The sequence below is a fragment of the Ambystoma mexicanum genome, chromosome 12 (genome assembly GCF_040938575.1).
Source record: "Ambystoma mexicanum isolate Mex_15411 chromosome 12, UKY_AmexF1_1, whole genome shotgun sequence".
Classification (NCBI taxonomy): domain Eukaryota; kingdom Metazoa; phylum Chordata; class Amphibia; order Caudata; family Ambystomatidae; genus Ambystoma; species Ambystoma mexicanum.
The window spans coordinates 872,098,386-872,118,219 of record NC_090936.1 but is presented as its reverse complement, the minus strand read 5'-3'; the positions used below and the strand labels follow the sequence as shown (position 1 = coordinate 872,118,219).

The 19,834-nt window shown below is 46.6% G+C and overlaps 1 protein-coding gene across 1 annotated transcript in view; it reads right to left on the bottom strand.

Moving 5' to 3' along the window:
* The window catches only part of LTA4H (leukotriene A4 hydrolase), a 590,002-nt gene that overhangs the window by 47,152 nt on the left and 523,016 nt on the right, over nt 1-19,834 (bottom strand). The window contains exon 17 of the mRNA XM_069629348.1: nt 8,120-8,202. Within this exon, the coding sequence (XP_069485449.1) occupies nt 8,120-8,202 (83 nt within the window). The remainder of the gene's footprint in view (nt 1-8,119; nt 8,203-19,834) is intronic.

The window sequence follows — 19,834 nt, the reverse complement described above, 5'->3', positions numbered from 1 at the left end:
CAAAATCAACAGGTGGAGCAGACCACCCCAAGTATTCTGTCACCCTTGACATGAGACGCTGATAGGAGGAATCTGCATGTGCCCCAGGCTCAGGTCGGCCAAACTCCACCTCCGGAGAGGTGTTAAGGCCACTAGCGTCATGCAATGACTGACCGAGTTCCTCCATCTGACTATGCCCAGATAAAAGATCATCAGGGACATCAGGAGGCACAACCATCTCCTCATCAGACAGTTCCTCAAACTCTGAAATATCTTGTAAAGGTTGGAAAAACTCCAATCTAGGAGGAGGTACAGAAAAGGGCTCAAAAGCAGGCCTCACAGACTTAGTGAGAGCCTTCCTCAGAGGTTCCACAGCCCTCTGGGGCACCTCCAGCAAATCCTCCACAAACGGCATTGAGGGAATCGGCGCCGACGGCATAGACAACTTCTTCGAGGGCGGAGCCCCGAGAGTGTCCCTCGACGGCCACGGCGTCGATGACTTCTTCGAGGCTGGAGCCTCGAGAGAGCCCCTTGACTGACACGGCGCTGATGGCATCGATGCCTTCTTCGAAGGCTTCACAGGTTCCGACGATCTCCATGGTGTCGAGGACCGGGACCTGGATCTGGCACGGCTATGGCGATCTCCCTTGTCCGAGTGGGTCCTCGGCCGCTCCCGATGATAGCGCCGACCGCCCGAGCCCAAAGGCGTGCGAGTGGTGGACCGAGCCTGTTCCTTGCCGGCTTCTTACGAAGGCGCGGACGGAACCGTGCCTTGCGACTCGAAAATCGCTAACATCTGCCGGCGGAATGAATCCCATTCGGCCAGAGACGAAGAAGACTTAGTCGGACAAGTCAACCATCTGGCGGAGTCCTCCTCTGACGAGGATGGGGAAGGCGACCAGTGACCGCGCTTCCTAGAATGTCTCGACGAGACAGAGGAATGGCGGGAACCACTCCTAGACCGAGACCCCCTGGATTTTCACCGACGTGGAGTCGCACCTCGAGTCATCGGTCGAAAGCCCAGCGGACCTCGATTTATGGGGCTTAAACACCCTACCTAATTTCAATTTCTTCTTACGTTCCTGCAAGGCCTTAGATGTCAGGGACTAGCAATCATCGCAGTCGTCGCTGGTGTGGCTTTCGCCGAGGCACCAGAGATAGACACATTAATACGATATCCACAAGGTGTCCAAGCCGGTAAGGGGGAATCCAGCGTTGATACTGCTAGGAATACGGGGGGGAAACGGCTTATTTTCCTTATGAGAAGCTGTTATTTCTAAAGTTTGGATAGTGGCTAAAAGGAACATTGCTATGCTGTGGTGGGCGAGAGATGCACCCACGTTATCTAAATGGATATGGATAATTCCAGAGCAATGGAGGAACGAATATATAGGTCCAGAGGTTGCTCCTCCAAATTTGTGAAGATCTGGGACAGATGGGGGATGGCAGTGTGAAATAAAACGGTACGTAGAAATGTGTTTTATCTAAACTCGTAAATGGGTCGTACACCAGACTGTAATACTATGATCGCCTATACCAATCCCTTCCTCTTTCATATGTGTTAATGCTTGTCAGGGCTTATGTTTCATGTAATATCAACACTGTGCTGCAACTATGGTTTTGGTTTTGTGTTCGATTGTTACTCTTAAAACAAATAAAAAAATACCACAAAAGTTAAGATAATGAGATGGGCACACTGGCCTCACTAAATCAGAGTGGGGAAAATATACAGAAACTGCATATTAAAGTTAAAGTCACCGTCAAGAGTGTCAAGGGACCACAGACAGAGGTCCCATGTTGAGATAGAGTACAAAATAAGCAATGATGCTTTGCGGGTGAGACGCGCTTTTGCAGGGTGGTCCCGCATAACGAGAGAAGGAGCGGTAGGGGAGTCGGGGCTGGTGCTCCGTGACTGTGACTTGAGTACTCGAGTTGCGCCGGGACCTTTGGTGAGTGGTCCCACTCAGCGAGAGACAGAGAAGTGCGAGTGGCGGGGCCCATGCTCCCGGACTGCAGTTGGAACATCTGAATGGTTGCAGCGCTCATGAAGAGAGGTACCGCAGAGTACTGAAGATCTTGGTGGCGGAGCGGCCTGGCAAACAGGACATCAGAGAGGTGTTACAGTCAAGGGGGACCTGGAGTGGGTAGAAGTGTGTGCATCCCCCCTCCACCCCCCCCAGAAGCCGGCGAAATTGCAGCTGGACTGTTTCCTGAGCTAAGGAGAATACACAGCAACTCAACGGTAAGGACACTGGTGTGATCTACTGAAAGTGGAGGCAGTTGTATACATGGAGGAGGATCGGGCCCTGAGGACCTAGCCGACGGCCTGTGCTAGGAAGATAGTGGAGCTAGAGAGGGAACAGGTAACAGCCACTGGCTGAGCTTTTCCATAACTGCAAAGATGGGACATGAAACATCCCCTCGACACTGGTGTTGCTTAACATTGAAAGAGGCTACTGAATATCGGTGAGCTAGGACAGGCCCTCAGTCAACCTGGGATACCCTATGAGAGCCACAGAGGAGCTTATGACTTTGGCAAAACCTAAGGGGGCTGAGCTATTTGGGGTGATTGAGCTCCTATTCAGCACCAGAGAGCGCCAATGAACCTACTGTGTTGCTAGCTGGGTGGTGGTGAGGGGAGGCTTGGCACTGGGCTGACATAAGTGGCTCAGAGTGGTGACTGGAGGACTTGAAACATGTTATCAGTGGAGTACCGGACAGTGCTGTCTGGTGGGGCAATAACAGTTTATGGGAGCCATAAGCAGCAGTAAAGTGAACATCATATGCAGATGTAGGGTGGCCAGTGGGCTCGGGCGTTCTCCCCTCACTGGATGAAAGAAGGTTAAGGCTGGCCACGCCGCAGAGGGGTGCGACGAGGGTGGAGATCAGGGTGCTGCTATCAGATGGCCAAAGGAAATAAGAAGCAGGGCCACCTGCAGTTTATGCAGAAGGAGGGGTTGGTGCTGTGTAAGGGCACCATGGCTGCTCCTCGGTCAACGGGGCAGGAGGAGGTGGCATCACCCGGCTTGGTCATGACTACAACCGGAGAGCCGTCGGGTAGTCCTTGGAGTTGAGCTTGGTACTGGGTGAAATTAAAAGTGGTTTTGCGTCAGTGAATACTAAACTTGATGGTATGGAATATAGGTAGGGTTTTCGCCGACTACTGAAAAATTCCGATATATTTGCCCCCCGTTAATAGTTTTATATTCTTCGGGGAGCTTCGATAAACCCCAGTATTTCATAATTGCGGGAGCAGGAATCTAAACCCTATTGTTTTGTGTTGTGTTTTTCCAAGACAGAAGTGTTGTCGATGAGCTATCCTCGCAGCTCTGCTTTTCAGTTGATATTGGAACTGACAGTGCTAAAACTGTAGTAGTCTGACATTATTTTCCACTATTGCCAGCTTGAAATCACAAATGGCAACGCTGGGGTTCTGTCAAGGTAAATGTCAGAGGGAATCTGCATGCAGGAGAGGATAGAGAAAGACAGCAGTCGCTTATGCAAAGTGGGGGTGCTGGAAGACATGAGCAGTGAAGTAACTCTGGCAATCCATGGGTTGCAGAAGGAAGTGAAAGAAATCTGAGATAAGAATGAAGATTTGGAAGCAAGGTCCCAACGCAACAACATTAGAGTGGTTGGGATCCCGGAGTCACTACCAATACTAAATATGGAACTGTTCATGAAACCTTCATCAAAGAGGTCCTGGGTAATCCCACATTGTCCCCTCAATTATTAGTAGAAAGAGCACACCGACTCTGTGCAGAAGCCCTAACAAGGGCAGTACCCATGCCCAGTCACTGCAAGACTGTTGAACTATCGAGACCGTGATACCATCTGGCGCAGGGCACAGAGCTGGGAGATCTCCACTATAAGGAGGCTAGAGTGTCGTTCTACCAAGATTTCACACAGTCTGTGGAATGGGCCCGGCTCCAATTCTTGGCTGGGAAGCGCCTACCAAGGGAGAAGGGGATACAATACGCTATGCTGTACCCATCTAAGTTGCGAGTTATCCATGGAAATACGACTCATTCTTTTACGGAAGTGATTGCTTATATTGAATCCTTGCCAAAGACCTGAGAGGGTGGGGCTCTACGTGGGCATATCATTGTATGAGAGAGTCTTCTAATGAGTGTATAGTTATGACAACTTTTATATTTGATCTGCAAGTGTGGGCTGGAAAAGGGTAAACCGTCAGAGATAGGGCATTTGGTGCAGCTTCTAAGTTGGCTGCTGTGATAACTGTTATGTAAAGAACTGGGCCAGTTGCTGTTTATCCTGGTAAAAGTGGGCCTACTCCTCCTTAAGAGCAGCTCAGGGTGGTTGGTCAAATGAAGTCATTGAGTTTGGTACCCCTGGGTAGGTGCCCGGTTGAGAAGGGTTTGTTGTGGTTGCATAGGGAGGGGGTGGATATCACTGCTGGCTGGGGTAGTGGGGTGGGCAAGTTCTGTTATAAGGGTAGGGGGAGGGAGTGGGTGGAAGGTGTTTGAGCAGATAGGGGAGTGTTATGGTTCGAGGTACTCAAATGAAATTGGTTCGCATGTTTTGTGGATACTGTGAAGATTACAAAAGGTTATTTTTTGGTCTTGCTAAACTTAGGAGGGTATGTAAATGAAACCAGCAGGGTGATGGCTAGAACCCCGACGCATGGTCATTGCACTCTCCTCAGTTGGCATGTGAGAGGACTGGCTGAGTAAGTACCCAAAAACGCGTACATTTGTGGTTTATGGGGAGCCCAATGGTGCGAAGATACTTTTTCTTCAGGAAACGCATATGATGGGGAAACTGAATGATGGGCTAGCAAAGTCCTGGGAAGATGCCAGATTTTATACGTCTTATTCCTCCTATTCATTGGGATTTAGGTTGTTGCATCATGAGAGGGATCCTGAGGAGAGGTTTGTTTTAGTGTCAGGGCTGGTCTGGAACTAATTATATTGGTCAATGTGTATGGATCGAATGTGGATGATCCTGGGTTTTATGATGCCCTTTGGGTTAAATACATGGTGTATTCACATACACGATTAATAGTGGCTGGGAGGTAAATGTGATCCTACATCTGGTACGAGATAGATCCACTGCAAGTACGATACCACTATCCTCGATAACTAGAGCAATACTAGGGGGGAGGGGAGGGTGGCAGACCTTGGGTTGGTAGATCGGTGGAGAACGTTGCATCCTGATGACAGAGGGTTCTCATTCTACTCCTCTGTTCACAATAGGAGTTCTCAAATTGATTACATATTAGTGGGACCGGCGATGGTCTGCAGTACTGGGTATTGCGTCATGCTTCCGAGGACATTTTCCGATCATTCCCCGGTTGTGTGGCAGTTTCGGCTGGCAAGCCTAGCAGTTGCTCGCCTGCAATGAAGCTTCAAGAGTCAAGTGATATTAGATGTGGTATACCGAAGCAAAGCGTTTTCTTGTGTTCCTGCAGTTGGCACGTACGTATGGAGAAGAAGGGAGACCTGGTAGGTATTTGGCGGACTGATGAAGAGCGCCAGGGGCCAGTCGGATATACCCGCAATAAGCTGCGTGGATGGCTCTCTGGTTTCGCATCCTTAGTTGATAATGGCAGAATTTCGCGATTTACAGGAACCTGCATGCGGCTGGGGATAGGGCAGATCCGGATACTATGAGGTACTTTGCTGAGAAGGCTGAATTGAAGGAGTTAAGTGGTCAAGCGAGAGGTGTTGGGTGCGCCAATAACAACTGAGGATATTATGAAAGCCATTAAGGACCGCCCGACAGCCAAAGCACTGGGATCGGGAATTACCTCTGAGGTTTTTTCGGAGTTTGGTCCCGATGTTGTGGAGTTCTTGTTACAGGTATGGTACGAGAGCCTTGAAGTGGGATCTCTGCCTACTACGATGAGAGAAAGTATCATGTATTTGATACTGAAGCCAGATAAAGACCTCTTGGATTGTGCCTCTTACAGACCGATATCCCTCATCAACACGGATACGAAAATATCCTCCAAAATATTAGCCGATAGATTACTCCCCTTTCTCACCTCTATTGTGCATGTTGACCAGACTGGTTTTATCCTGGGTCGATCCACAGCCCTTGATTTACAGCGGTTGTTTGTGGTATTGGCACAGATTGATTCCTTTGTACAGGCAACTGGGGCGCTATTAGATATGGAGAAGGTGTTTGACTTGGGATTATATATTTGCTGTACTAGAAAAGATTGGAGTACCACTATTCTTTTTGTCATGCGTTAAAGGTAATATACTTTTTCGGTATGCATTCCGCAGCATTCGAACAGCGGGGAACGCGACAGGGGTGTCTGCTATCCCTGTTCTGGTTCGCAATAGTGATGGAGCCGCTACCTGCACGTTTGAGGTCGCTTCATGAACACCAGGGGCTTGCATTGGGGGACTACCCGGAAGTTGATCTCATTTTATGCAGATGATATTATTGTATAAGTATCCAGGTAGCAATCTTCTGCCTCTTTCACAGGAGATAGAAGTGTTTGGAGGAGTATTAGGTCTATGGGTTAACTGGACTAAATCAATCCTGTTCCCACTGAACAAGGTTATTATGCACCCCCTGGGAGCAGAAAGGTTTTGTTGGGAGCACGTTATTATTACAAAGTACTTGGGTTTCCATGCGAGCAGGAGTCGCCCCCAGCTACTTATAGAGAACCATGGGGCTTACCTTGAGACACTACAGGGTAAGATTGACCAGTGGGTGTCGCTTCCAGTCTCCCCTTTGGGGATGGTAGCGATTATAAAAATGATTGTCCTCCATAAGCTATTATATTTGTTTCTTAATGTCCCGTTGTGGCCAGGTGCTCAGTTTTTCATGACACTGTGGTCATTAATGGTGAAGTTGGTGTGGAGCCCAAAAACAGCCAGAAGCAAATGGCAAACGCTTACTGGGTCGTGGGAACAGGGGCTATTAATGTACCAGACCTGGAATTGTATTATCCAGCGGCGCAGGTGTCATTTGCGTCATATTAAATGCCGGGCGCCCAAAAGTTCCTGCATGTCAGGATAAAAAGGAAGTTGGCTTTCCTGTATTCATTGCTAAGGTGCGTACCCTGGAGAATAATGGCAGAAGGCAGACCATTCAGAGACAGCCTATCAAAATGAAACTTTAAATTATATACATCAATTTCTACAAGGAAAGAATCAGTCATCTATATACCGAAGGAAAGTGGGATATGGGTAATGACAGACAATTAAATTAAAACAAATCTGGGTGTTCTTTATTGCTTATGTTCTTCAAGAGTTTGGAAAAATTGCTTAGACATCTTTTAAAGCATTTTTTTAAAATAAACCTTTTTATTGTGTTTGAAAGCTTTGATTTCCATGCATTTTGTACCTAAAACAGTAAAATAAACACATTTGCCTCAAAGAAAGACTTTTTTATATTGTCAATAGCTTTCAACCAACTTCCGTGATAGAAGATAGGAAATCGCTGTTTCCACACAAAACTCAACGATACCTAACTTATCTGCTTCAGAAGGATCTAAGTTTTGCTTTTCCAAATTCCAAACTGATCAGCTGGTTTAGGAGGGCACACAGTTTTTTCACAAATAATATTGGTTGCTGCCAATTACTCATGTTTTAACTTATGCCCACTCTTCAGATTAAAATAATTTCAATTTATCTTACTTTTATTTGTGTGCTTTTTTTTTTTTAATAAGAGTTTCTCAAACTTAGGCTGTCCACCATTTTGTGAGCCGATTACCATCCCAAAACATGGTCTGCCACCAGAGGAATAACGGTCTGCTGATCTACAGCAGCACAAAGTAGCAAGGCAAAAGAATACATTTTATTTACTCTCCCACCAGCAGGTTTACAAGTATGGCACTCCTGAGCAACATTGATAAACGAGGCATACAGCTACTGAGTACTTTGAGGTAGAACGTTTTCAAAACAGCAAAACCAATCTATTAGCTTTATAAGGATCATATAATAACTGTACTGGTGCAACTCCAAGTACACGGACACCTTGCGTTTTGGGGATTTCATCATTGAGTGGGATATTTAACTGGAGACATATCCGACATGATGGAAGGAATACGTTGTGTGTCATAATTAGGATCCCAATAATGAGTTTTGTGCGGTAGCATTCATCACATCTGTGAATGGTCATAAAGCAACCATCTAATTCTATTGTTTCTTCATTAACAAACCTGAATCTGATTTCAGAATTTTTCACGCCATTAAAGCTATACACCTCTTGCATTCTCTTCACATGCGTCACTGGAAGCGGTTCCTAAACAACATGTAAAAAAATAATATTAGGAGTATGAAAGGGAAAATGAAACCTTTAAACTAGAAAGCTAGGTCTACATATCACAGAAAAGGACAAGTAGATACAGGCAGCTAAACAACGTAAACACTTTGCATTTGTCACTGGAGACAGCACACTACTTTTCAACAGACAATGCTACTCCCAGATGAATCCCCATACTTGACCCAACTAATTATAGACTCCGGACTAACAGGTCAGGCTCATTGGGTTTGTCGATGATTCTTTCTAAATGTGTTGGAAGCAGAAGAATGACACATTAAAGGGGAAGTGGGAAAAGAATAGTTGCTATGGCCGTGTTAAGGGAAAGGTTAAAGTCACTGAAAATTGTATCCAGGTCAAGACAAAATGGGACTTAATCCCAATTGATTTGTACTGATTACAAAAGGTTTCCTTTAAGTGATGTGGATGCATTCAAAAGATTCCTGGAGGGGGTTTGTTGGGTACTAGTGTATTGTGGCCTGAGGAAACATGAACTTGAGAGGATTGCGGTCACACTCTGAGTCAATCCTACTGAATGCATTGATGCAGTTATGTGGGATTTTGGAAATGTTTTGACAGTAATTAGGGTGTTTTGTGAAGAGATGAGTGAATGTTTGGCTCTCAACTCCTTTTCCTATCCATTGTTTTGCTTCCTAGGAAGAAGTTCAAACTGTTTTGAGGCAATATAAATATAGATCACATTAAGTCTTTATGTAATTGTTGTTTTTAGTGTACAACTGCCACTCCACCTCCACCTTTTTCCTGATTGGTATTTACTTTGGATACCTGCTTTATGTTGACATGGGCCAATGCTGTTCCTTCTGTAAGGGTGTAGAAGTAGGACTCTGCTAACCATCATGCCACCACTGTGTCAAACACTTTAATTCAAAAAGATAAAAGGAAAAGAAAACCCATTCTTGCCCCATTTCTAAGAGGCGGTTCCCTGCTCAACTAAAATGCTAATAGGTCTGTCAGAATGTCCAAAGTAAAAAGTCCACAGTCCTGTCAGAATCCTTACTCTTTCCCTTACACTATAAACTAAACTGAAGAGGTGGTAGGTTTCTTTGGTCCAGGTGAATGATCTCTTTTTTCTGGGCAGGGGATCAAAACCTTCGCTGTATAAAATTGAGAGTCCTCAAAATAAAGTTCAAACTCAACTAATGGGGGAATGTCTCCCTTTCCGTGGCCTTTCTCAAGCTTGTGTGGCAATTCAATAACTAATGGGGGAATGTCTCCCTTACCCAGCTCAGTTCGGCTTCTCGCGTCCTCTCGCAAGCTCTGCCCCCTTTGTTGGGACTTCGCAGTGATGGGTCCCAGACCCTGGTTACCGAGCTTCTGGCCAGGCAAGGAGTGTTCCTGTTGCTCTGTTCGGTTTCCCGCGTTCTATCTCTGCGGTGCTCCAAAGTGGTAGAGGCTCGGCGGCTGGAGTCTCTCTCCACAGCGCGTGGTTCGAGGGCTTGCTTCCGATCTGCTTCCGTTCCTCCAGCTTTCTTTTCAGTCTGCTGATGGCAAACCAAAAAAGGACGTCACCGCCGTGTCCCGTTTGGTGTCCTCCTCTTTGCCCCAAGCCAGACGACTTCCAGGTTGGGAAGATCGACCCTTCCTGGCAGTCCTTCCTTCCTTTTTATCACTAGGCTTGTCTTACTTGGTCACAGTTGTCTAGACCACTCAGGTTGGTTCCACGGTCTACTTGGTAGGGCTTTGCAGCTCTTCCTAGTATCAGTGCTGTTACACATTAGTTCCTTCAACTCCCGCCTATTGTTCCTCGTCTCAGTGGTTTCTATTTCGATAGCTCTGCAGAAACACATGGGAGAGGATGGTGGGTATAGAGCGAGTGAGGTTGAAGGAGAGGGGGGTGTGTGTGTATATATATCGCATTCTCCCCGAATAGTCGTCACTGGTCCCATAGGGGTTTTCCCTACCCATGAGATCAGCCGACTGAGTACCACCCCCAGGGGGACTATTGGGTAGCGGCCTAATCTCCCTGGCCTCATGGGAAGGGGCTCCCCCTCGGGAGGAGTGACATCTACGGATTTGACGCACTTCCTTTGGACAAATTATATTACATAGTGTTTTAGCCTTAGCTATGACTTTCTCCCGTTAAAGACTTAGATATGGTTAATACTAGTTTTGCGCTGTAGAGGTTTAACCGTAAAGACAAGTTAAAACATTTTTTGCAACTTAATGATAAACCGTTGTGCCGGTGTCCAATAAGCATAGAGCCAGTCGGAGACAGCCCACCATTACTTGACTTTAAATCTTTGGATGCCCATACTGCACGAGTAGATTATACGGCTCTCACAAATAAACTGGAGGAACAGATGGATATCCCCACAGACCGTTCTGAATTAGGTTCTGCTAGAACAGATCTAGATTCTGTACCTGATTATAGGGGGTCTTACCTAATGTAAGTGCTTCGAGCCCTTCAAAATTTAAAAAAGAAATATTGAGGTCTCTCCTAAAGGATCCATGAAAGACAATCTTACTGAACCACAATGGATGACCTCCAAGAGGCTCTGAGAAGAAACTAGTGTAACCATGAAGGCAGTGGATAAGGTGGATCAGTGGTGGTCATGATGACCACTAAACGGAACTTGGAAGAGGATTATTGGGAGACCCCTTCATTTATGCGAAATTTTAAACCAATCTTGGACAATAAATGTGAATATTGCCAATTAATACGCAATTGACACAAAGTTGGTCTGCTAGGTGATGAGCTGGGTTTCCCGACCTGTACATATATTATTCCAACTGTCTACTTCCCAAGGTTTAAAAGGATACTAAGCCATTCAGAAGTCCCATAATTGCCTCCATTGATTTGTTATTTGATAAAGCATTCACACAGATTGATGGATACTTGCAATGTTCAGAATACCTTTTACAGATACTTTTGTTCAGAATTTGAGTAGCTATGCACATAATACAACAGATGTGTGAGCCAAAATAGAGACCATCCCCAGTAGAAGAATTACAAGGTTGCTAAACTCAATGTGGTTTTACTTTATACACACATAATACATGACAGAGAAGGGCATGTTCGTACAACACACAGATATTTTTGGAAAGGTGGACACTCTTGTCCTAGCCGCTGCTTGGAAACATTTTTACAAAGAAAACGTGAACCTAGCTGGGAAACATTCCTGCCTCAGCAGGCACCAAGCATCAAGAGACATTCAGAATACATGGGCAGCATCTGCTGGAACAGATTTTAGCTTGGGAGTGAATTGCCAATCTCTTGGAATACAAGATGGGAATAACTATACACATGGCAATGGAGTTGAGGATCACGTTCTGGCTTTTGACCATGAAGAATCTGCGATGCGATATAACTGACAAAAACAGAATTGCTCTCATTCAGCTGTAAAACTCTTGCAGGCCTCAATATACGTGGAGGCACTCACTGTATACAACAGCATCCCTCTTTACCTCATGTTAGGGAGAATTCTCTTATAAGGCTAATTTCCCAAACCTAGTGAGTCCCCCAGCAGCTTTGCTGGAATTTTGGGGTTTGTTTTTTTCTCCTGCTAAGAGTGAGACTCTTTTTCTCCCACTCTTAGGCATGATTTGAGGTATGTCTTTGACTTATTGTGTGCTTATGGGCTATGGGGTCTTTTTACTACATAGGGTATCATCTGTTTTAGTGTATGTGTTACACAGCACCCTCAGTGCAGTAACACAGGGGTGTCATAGTGACCCCCAAACATAGACTCCATACCCTGGGACTGACTACTGTCTCCCAGGGCATGTAAAGTCACCATTGGCTTTACTAGTCCAAAATTGTGAACAGAACAGTGTACAAACCATCATATTGTGGAAGTACTGGAAGGGGTTAATTCGATTGCCCCAGGGTCTGTTTTCAAGGGGGCACTGTCCAGTCCCCCCCCCCCCATGTCGAGTTTCTGGCTGGTGGCAGTGGTTCCCACGCGAAATATTCCACCAGAATATTTCCTATGGGATTTTCCCATTGATTTTAACCGCACCACTTTTTGGTGCAATGTTAAAGATACCGCCGGTTTATTTATTTAATATAAAATCACCAGTTGGGTCTTTTCGCCAGAACTCTTTCCCAAAATGGCGTTTGTGTCCGTCTCTGTAACTCCAACCAAGGTCGGGCCCTTTGTTCCACTTTTTGGCGGGTTTCTCCACAGAAGCTCTCCAACTGGTGCCCCTCTGTCTGGGTTCCACAGGATGTGTGGGTGGGGGAATTGGCACCCTGCACTGCGTTGCCTTAGCAACCCAAGTCGCACTCTGTTCTGATTGGCCCAGTGGTGAGCCGCCCGGCTCACCACTTAGCATGTATGAGTGACAGCTAGGCTGTTGAATGGGGGTTTTTCTGCATAAAAGCAGTGCTTTTGGGACTGGAACATCAGAAGTTGCCACAAGACCTAAGAAATCCGAAGAGGGGAGAAGCTGAGCCATCTGCAACGACGACACCACCGGTGGAGCCCTGCTGCAACGACCTCACCACTTTCCCGACGACAAGAGAAGATCTTCTGCTGTAAGAGTCTTCTCCCTTTGAGCTGGTGAAGACAACCAGTTCGCCATTCGCCTTCCAGAACGTCCCTTGGTCGAATCGCCCATGCCAAGCATCCCGGCGGCCAGATAGCCAAGCTTCACCACTGTGACCATGAATAAAAAAGGAACGCACCTTTTTACCGAACTAACTCCGCGGCTGGTCTCTTCCATGGGCAGTGCAACGACTCCAAGTTTCCTCCTCGACAAGATCTTCTCTTCCCCTGGTCGAAACCACGAACTGCACCGGCTGCCAGGAACAACTGCCATTGCTGGAGCTTCCTCACTCTTTAAAGTAATGTGTTCTTCCTGGCCTCCCTTTCTGAGGATTGCTAAAGGTGACCCTTAAATCCTTGGCTTTCCAACTGGGTTGGCCCCAGACCTTCTAACTTTATCTTTCGCATCAAACCAACCTCCTTTGAACATTTCTGCAAGGACTTGAGTGCTTTTTAAACTGTGTGATCTTGGGCACATTTCACCTTGCTCCATTTAAAGTGGGCCTGGCCTATGAACTTTGGCTCTACAGTAGACTCTGTCTTCACTAACTTGCTGTTGTCTTATAAAAGTGTTGGGAACTGTTTTATTTTAATGACCTGCCTTTTTCTCTCCCTTTAACTTAATTATTGGAGTGCCATCTAAGTTACGCGCTCACATCGGTTTTGAAAAATAGTGGTGTTTTTACCTAGACTTGTCTAATAATTATTAAGGGAGGTGTGTATACTTTATCTGACTGTGTTTGAACTTGCTTTGATTTAGAGTGCTTAGTGTATTGCCTAAAGTGTGTTTTAAATAAATAATTATATACTTTTGATACCATGCTCTGGTCAGTGTTTGCTTGCTCTACTGTGTTCTTAGCCCAATTGTGTATCCTCTGTATACTGCTCTACTCATCTTGAGAGAAGTCTGACTGCTCAGCCACAGCTACCAGGTAAATCTGGGTGGTGCAGACTGCTACTAATTGGGTTTAATGCTTACTCCGGTAGTCTTAATCTTCTTGCAGTGTTCCCCAAGGGAACTGCACAGGATTCTGCCTAACACCTCAGTTACAGATCCACTGCAGGAAATCATCACCACCTCAGTTATAGGCATGTATACAGTGAGCAGGGATCCAGATGACAAAAACATATCACAATAATTGTTTTTCTTGAGACAGGTTTCGTGTAGGGGGAGGTTGGGGTGTATTGGGGGGAGGGTGTTAAACCAATACTCAATTATTGGCATTATTACCTTTTTTCTTACCAAGACTAACACTTAGATTGGAAATAAAACCCTCATTTCTTCTGAGCCAATGTAGTCTAATAAAAGTAATGTCTACGTTCTTTTCTTCTCAGACGAATGTTTCACAATTTACCTGTGGTTTTTGCCATGGGGTATATTATCTGGTGAGTGCCCCCAACAGAAGGCTGCATTATCCTCCAACTAAAAGGCTTCTCTGGTACTCCAACTGAGACTATTAAACAAGAGGTGGTTGGGGTGTAGAGTAGATTTCCTTGCAGATATCAGTCTACAACTGGGGGAAGTTGCCATTGAGCAATCAAGGCATGGAGGCAATACTAACATAATAATGGGACCAGCAGTGCTTTGAACTAAGCAAACAGAAGTGGAATTGCTGGTACAGCTTTCAACCCGTCCTCCATCCACAGCACCATTCTTCTTAGTGAGTCCCACAGTGGAGGATGACTCGTGCATGTTCAATTATTTCAGGATGCACACCATTCAGAGAAAAGTGCTAAAGCTTTGTACGATGGAATATCTGTATCCCAGCTGGCTTCCACTCCTGGGGACATACTCCTAGACCAAGGCACAAAAGGTGCACTTGCCACTAACCACTAGTCACTCATTCACATTGGGCAAATGTTGTGCTTTAAAAACCATGAACAAGATGGGAAATAGTGAGCTGTCTGCATGTAGAGAACTAGCATTTATTCAAGCTGAGTGGCCCATCCCTGGCTGGCACCTTGAAATGTTCAATGCGGTCTTAAACGCACTGGCCTTTATGAACCTTTCATACACAGTGTAGCCCTGTTCGTTTTTCAGGCGAGCACCGACTACACAACTTATGTAAATCAGATGTTGCCATCTTCCAAGGCAGAAAAAACACTGCTTCATCAATATACGCTCAAGATGAAGACATGCCACAAAGAATCAACACATGCAATGAACATAATGAGCACATTTACAAAATCATGCTCAGAAATATTTTTTACATTATTTTTCATTATTTTTCATGCAGATATCACCACCAATTGCATAATGGTGGTACATGAGAAAAACAACTTCTACATTCATTACGAATGATCAGGCATAATGCAGGTTTTGGGGCACGTCATTACATTTCAATTCAAAGGAATTTAGTGCGGAAAATATTGTAGAGGTTAAGTAGGTTAACATTAAAATAGATCTACTGTTACGTCCAACAACAAATTTTGTTTAGGAAATAGTGTGTGGCTTGGAGGGGACTTGTGAACTGTATGTGTTCTGTGGTGTTCTGTGACCACATCTCGTCATTGGCAAGAAAAACGCAAAATAATTACCAATTCGCCCAGTGAAGAAAGAATCTTCAGAACTGAATTCTCGCTTAACAGAATAACCTGGGCATTTGTCCATTAGTTAGGCCAGTGTATCACCCATTTCTCATTCTTGCCCGCCCCTTTCCTTTCCCCTATAGTAAGGTGCTGAATGAGACATTTTCTTTTGGTTTGGCGTAACAAGGCCGCAGATTTATTTTCACATATATACAACCACAGCAAACAGATCTTGAAAATAGTTCCAAAGATGTAGCGACTGCTCCTTGTCCTGCTTCCCCCTTTTTATCCATGTCCATTGCAGGCCCAACTCCCCCAAGACCTTCGAGTCTGAGAACCGCCTGCCCCTGCAGGTATTTGCGGACTGGGGGAGCGCCGTTTGTTGGAGGGAAGCTGAACCCCAATTGCTACCGCCAGACACCCCCCCCGTTTAGGCTCCCAGGAGGCGCTGTCCAGACTGGGCGAAGCCCCTTCCGGTTTCGCCATGGCTCATTCGGAGTCTTTCTCTTCTCATTGGTCGCCACAACACCGCCACGCCAAAGGTGGGTTACCGCCCACCGTGGCTCTCCCCTTTTCCTATTTTGTAGTTCTAGCAGTTCTGAGTACACCTTGCTGCCCAGTGCAACTCCGTCTATCCTCCTTTGACCAGGGATTTCACCTTTGCCGGTTGTGCCAGTTCTAGGGATACTTCAGTCCCCTCCATCTTTCCGTCATACCTTGACCTGCTCTTGCACACCGGCTCCCTGTTCGACCACCGTTTTGAGGCCAACTGCCTCCCCTTTCTTCCAACCATCCCTTGGTAGCCCAAACTCTCTCAACCCTCCGCCCTGCAGGTGTTTCTGGGCTGAGAGAGCGCCATTTGCTCGAAGAAGCGGAGCCCTCGTTGCCACCACCAGACGCCTCTGCCGTTTTAGGCTCCCAAGGGGCGCTGGCCCGACTCCGTTTCTTGCATAGTCCAACCATCTCCTTCGTAGACACCGCTCTCTCAACCCTCCATGCCTGATGCCCACCTGCCCCTGCCGGTGTTTTGGACTGAGAGAGCGCAATTTGCTCGAGGAAGCTGAGCCCTCGCTGCCCCCACCAGACGCCCCTGCCGTTTTTAGGCTCCCAAGAGGCGCCGGTCCGACTCCGTTCCTTGCCCAACCGTCTCTTTCGTAGACACAACTCTCTGAACCCTACGTGCCTGATACCACCTTGCCCCTGCAAGTGTTTTTGAGCTGAGAGAGGGCCATTTGTTCGAGGAAGCGGAGCCCTCGTTGCCACCACCAGACGCCCCTGCTGTTTCAGGCTCCCAAGGGGTGCTGGTCCGACTCTGTTCCTTGCCTTGTCCAACCATCTCCTTCGTAGACACGATTCTCTCAACCCTCCGTGCCTGATACCCCCTGCCGTTGCAGGTGTTTTTTGGGCTGAGATAACGCCATTTGTTCGAGGAAGCGGAGCCAACGTTGCCACACCAGACACCCCTGCCTGTATTTGAACAGAAAACAATTTGTTATCCCCCCAATGCAGACCTGAGGCATACTGTGGACACCTTTTTTTTTTTTTGGACTTGTAGGCTGTGTCCCAGAAGCATTGCCTTGTGGATAGGTACCGTCCCCCATACATAAATTCATTTGTCCGCTGAGTGAATAATTAACCACCCTGCCTTTTCTGGGAAATCTTGGTCGGTGCCCTCGCTACCTGTCCGTATGGATCATCTCCCCCAAGTAATGCCTCCTGGAAAACCCTTTCTAATGGCTCCCGAAAACCAACCAGCATATTATCCATCGACATTCCTCATAACTACTAGGTACTCCCATATCTAAACAACTTCAGGCCATGCTACCGCCTTCTTCCGAATTGTATTCTGGTATTTGTAGTCTCGTTATCCAGAAGTGGGGCTTATTTGTATCCATACAACCTATACTATTAGCCATCATTATATTATCCACCAGCAATGTTTCCGCTAATCTTTCAGTAATTGTGCCTCTTAAAAGCATGTTAAGTCCTGTGGCACGCTATCCTGTCCTAAAGACGTAGAAACCCACTTTAAGAAACCATTACACGGTCCAGATGCATCCTAACATTTCTCTTGGATGTTGCATAAAAATCCAAGCACACGAGTTCCGCACGTTGCTGTGTTATGGCAAATGTACTTAACTATTCACCTCCCGCGGGAGGGACCAGGGACTCACTACACACAGCAGTGCCCCCCCCACGCAACACTACCCGGGGCTGTCCCCCCCAAATGCCTTGGACACATGCCCCCCTGCCCCAAGGCAAGGCGCTCAACCCAGGAGATATGCACGCACCCATCTCTCAAACCCAGCAGTTTTGGGCTGTGTATAAGCCTAAGGGATACGCCTGGCACAATTCCATGGCCATGCACCCCTCTTGCCCTGCTACCAACGATGGCTAGTGAATACCCCCGAAAACAATATTACATGGGCATGCACTTACCCTGTTACCATCAGTGTCCAGTAATACCACAGGAAACCATATCCCATGGCCATGCACTTACACCATGTTTGCACCTACTAACATCAATGGTCAGAAAATCCCTATTCGTAGAAAGTCTTCCCTATTATTCGTGTGGACGTTACTGGAAACCAACTCTGATTACATTCGTTTTTTGGAAAACCAATCCCCTGCATGTATAATGAAAGAAAATGTCTTCACTGAAAGCCGCCATTTTTCCATTTCCAAACCCTTGAGCACCTTAACCTATGCGTAGCAGCTACATGAAAGCTGCATTATTCAGAAATGCACGTGGCAAATGCCTAAACGCATTCTGGGACTTATAGTCTTGCAGGTATACGGGGAACTAAACCCCGGCCAGGAGCATGACTGCGTCTGGCATAAATTGAATCTACAGAATAAAAAAGCCAATCTGGTATCATTCTTGTGCCCAACTACCATTCCCATAATGCACCAAAATGGGCTTGAAACCTTAAACGCAAACTCCTAAACACGGCCACTGACCCCCCCTTTCAATTCGGCCCGCCAGTATTGCAGCAGTTCTTTAAAGCTGTGGCCGTACCTAGACCTCCCTGTAACGACACCACATTGCCACACCAACCTTAGGGGTTGTCCATTCCTTCTGCAAACACGGCCTCCCTGTTTATTTCTCAAGCACCATATGCTGCCCTGTTGCCCTAAGGGACATGGGCTTCTCCTTGCACATATCCGCTGGTTAAAAAACTGCGGCCCTTATGGAGTTCAATTCATGGCGCAAGCATAATGCGCCCCTTGATTCATCATTCCTTAAATCACTTAATCCCACAGTATTACCTCAATTACTGCGCCCCAGGGCCATGAACCGTTGGGCGTAGAATTCGAATTAAATACAATACCTTACCCTAAACAACGCAAAGGGCGAAACTAGGGCAGCATATACCAACAATTAAACCACCCCTGGGCAATTTAGAAAAATGTTTTTCTTCTTCTCTTCCCTTTCTTTTCCTAGTTGGGTATTTATAACGTGCGCGGACCCGGGGATCGAACCTGTATTGCTTTGTGTCGTCGTGCTTCCAAGGCGAACACGTTGCCGCTGAGCTATTGTGCCCTTTCACACATAGCCTCCCCTTCATCAATAGCATGCCGTCTGCCCTTAGCCGCCCCGCAAACCGCTAGTATAAGAAATAAAAACACGGCGTTCGTCACCTAGCTCCTAACATCCTGCTAGCAGCCGACCAGCGACATTGCATTGTCGAATACTATCTCCGCCCGACATCAGCAGCGTCAAACCCAGCAAACACGTTGTTCGGTTGCCGCGGTAAGAGATTATCACACTTGCTATTAAGTATATATCATTATAACCTTAGCCGTGTATTATATACCATTGGACCCAGAAAACAAAATGCTGCGCGGCATTTTACCATACTAAGTCCTCCTTAAACAACAATGCTCCCACACCTCAAGTACCTTCCTGTTTTGTTAGCCAGCGCTTCGCCGTGATGAGAACAACAACCAGTCTCTCCCTTAAGGAGCTGCATTTATAACAAACAAGTTCCGGTAAGAGCTGTTGCTCCCAGGGCCTCCCTCATCCTGAGCACTAGTTTTGTGCTTGGGGCTCATTCAAAAAACACGATAATCATACCGTAAGCATTCATAAATACAGCTGCTCCGTGTGGCAGCGCACCCCTTCTATTATCTGTGCTTTTGATAACGCGGGCTATTTCTAGAAGAACACAATCCACCACCGCCCCGGACACCTACCACGCGTTGGTATTCCTGCGCCTGCACCCGGTGGCCCAAAAAGTGGAACAAGGTGGCGCCCGCGCTGTAACCATTGCCTTAGTGACCTCACAGTTGGCAAGTGCACACAACCTCCCTCATGTACAATATGCCGGGCAAAACTATTTAACAACAACCATTAAACGTACTGCAATTGCTGCATTTCATTCCCTGGCAACTGGGAACGAGAGTTCCTTTCATGCGTTTCCTTTGTCTACTCGCCGTCATTCTCCCCGAACGTGACCGTAAATGCCACGAACCACCGCAGATGGGACGCAAACCCACATTTTCTGGCCTAGGAGGCCAGTGCCTTATCCATTAGGACACTGGGACCACTCCATTACATTCATCTCTTCCTAATC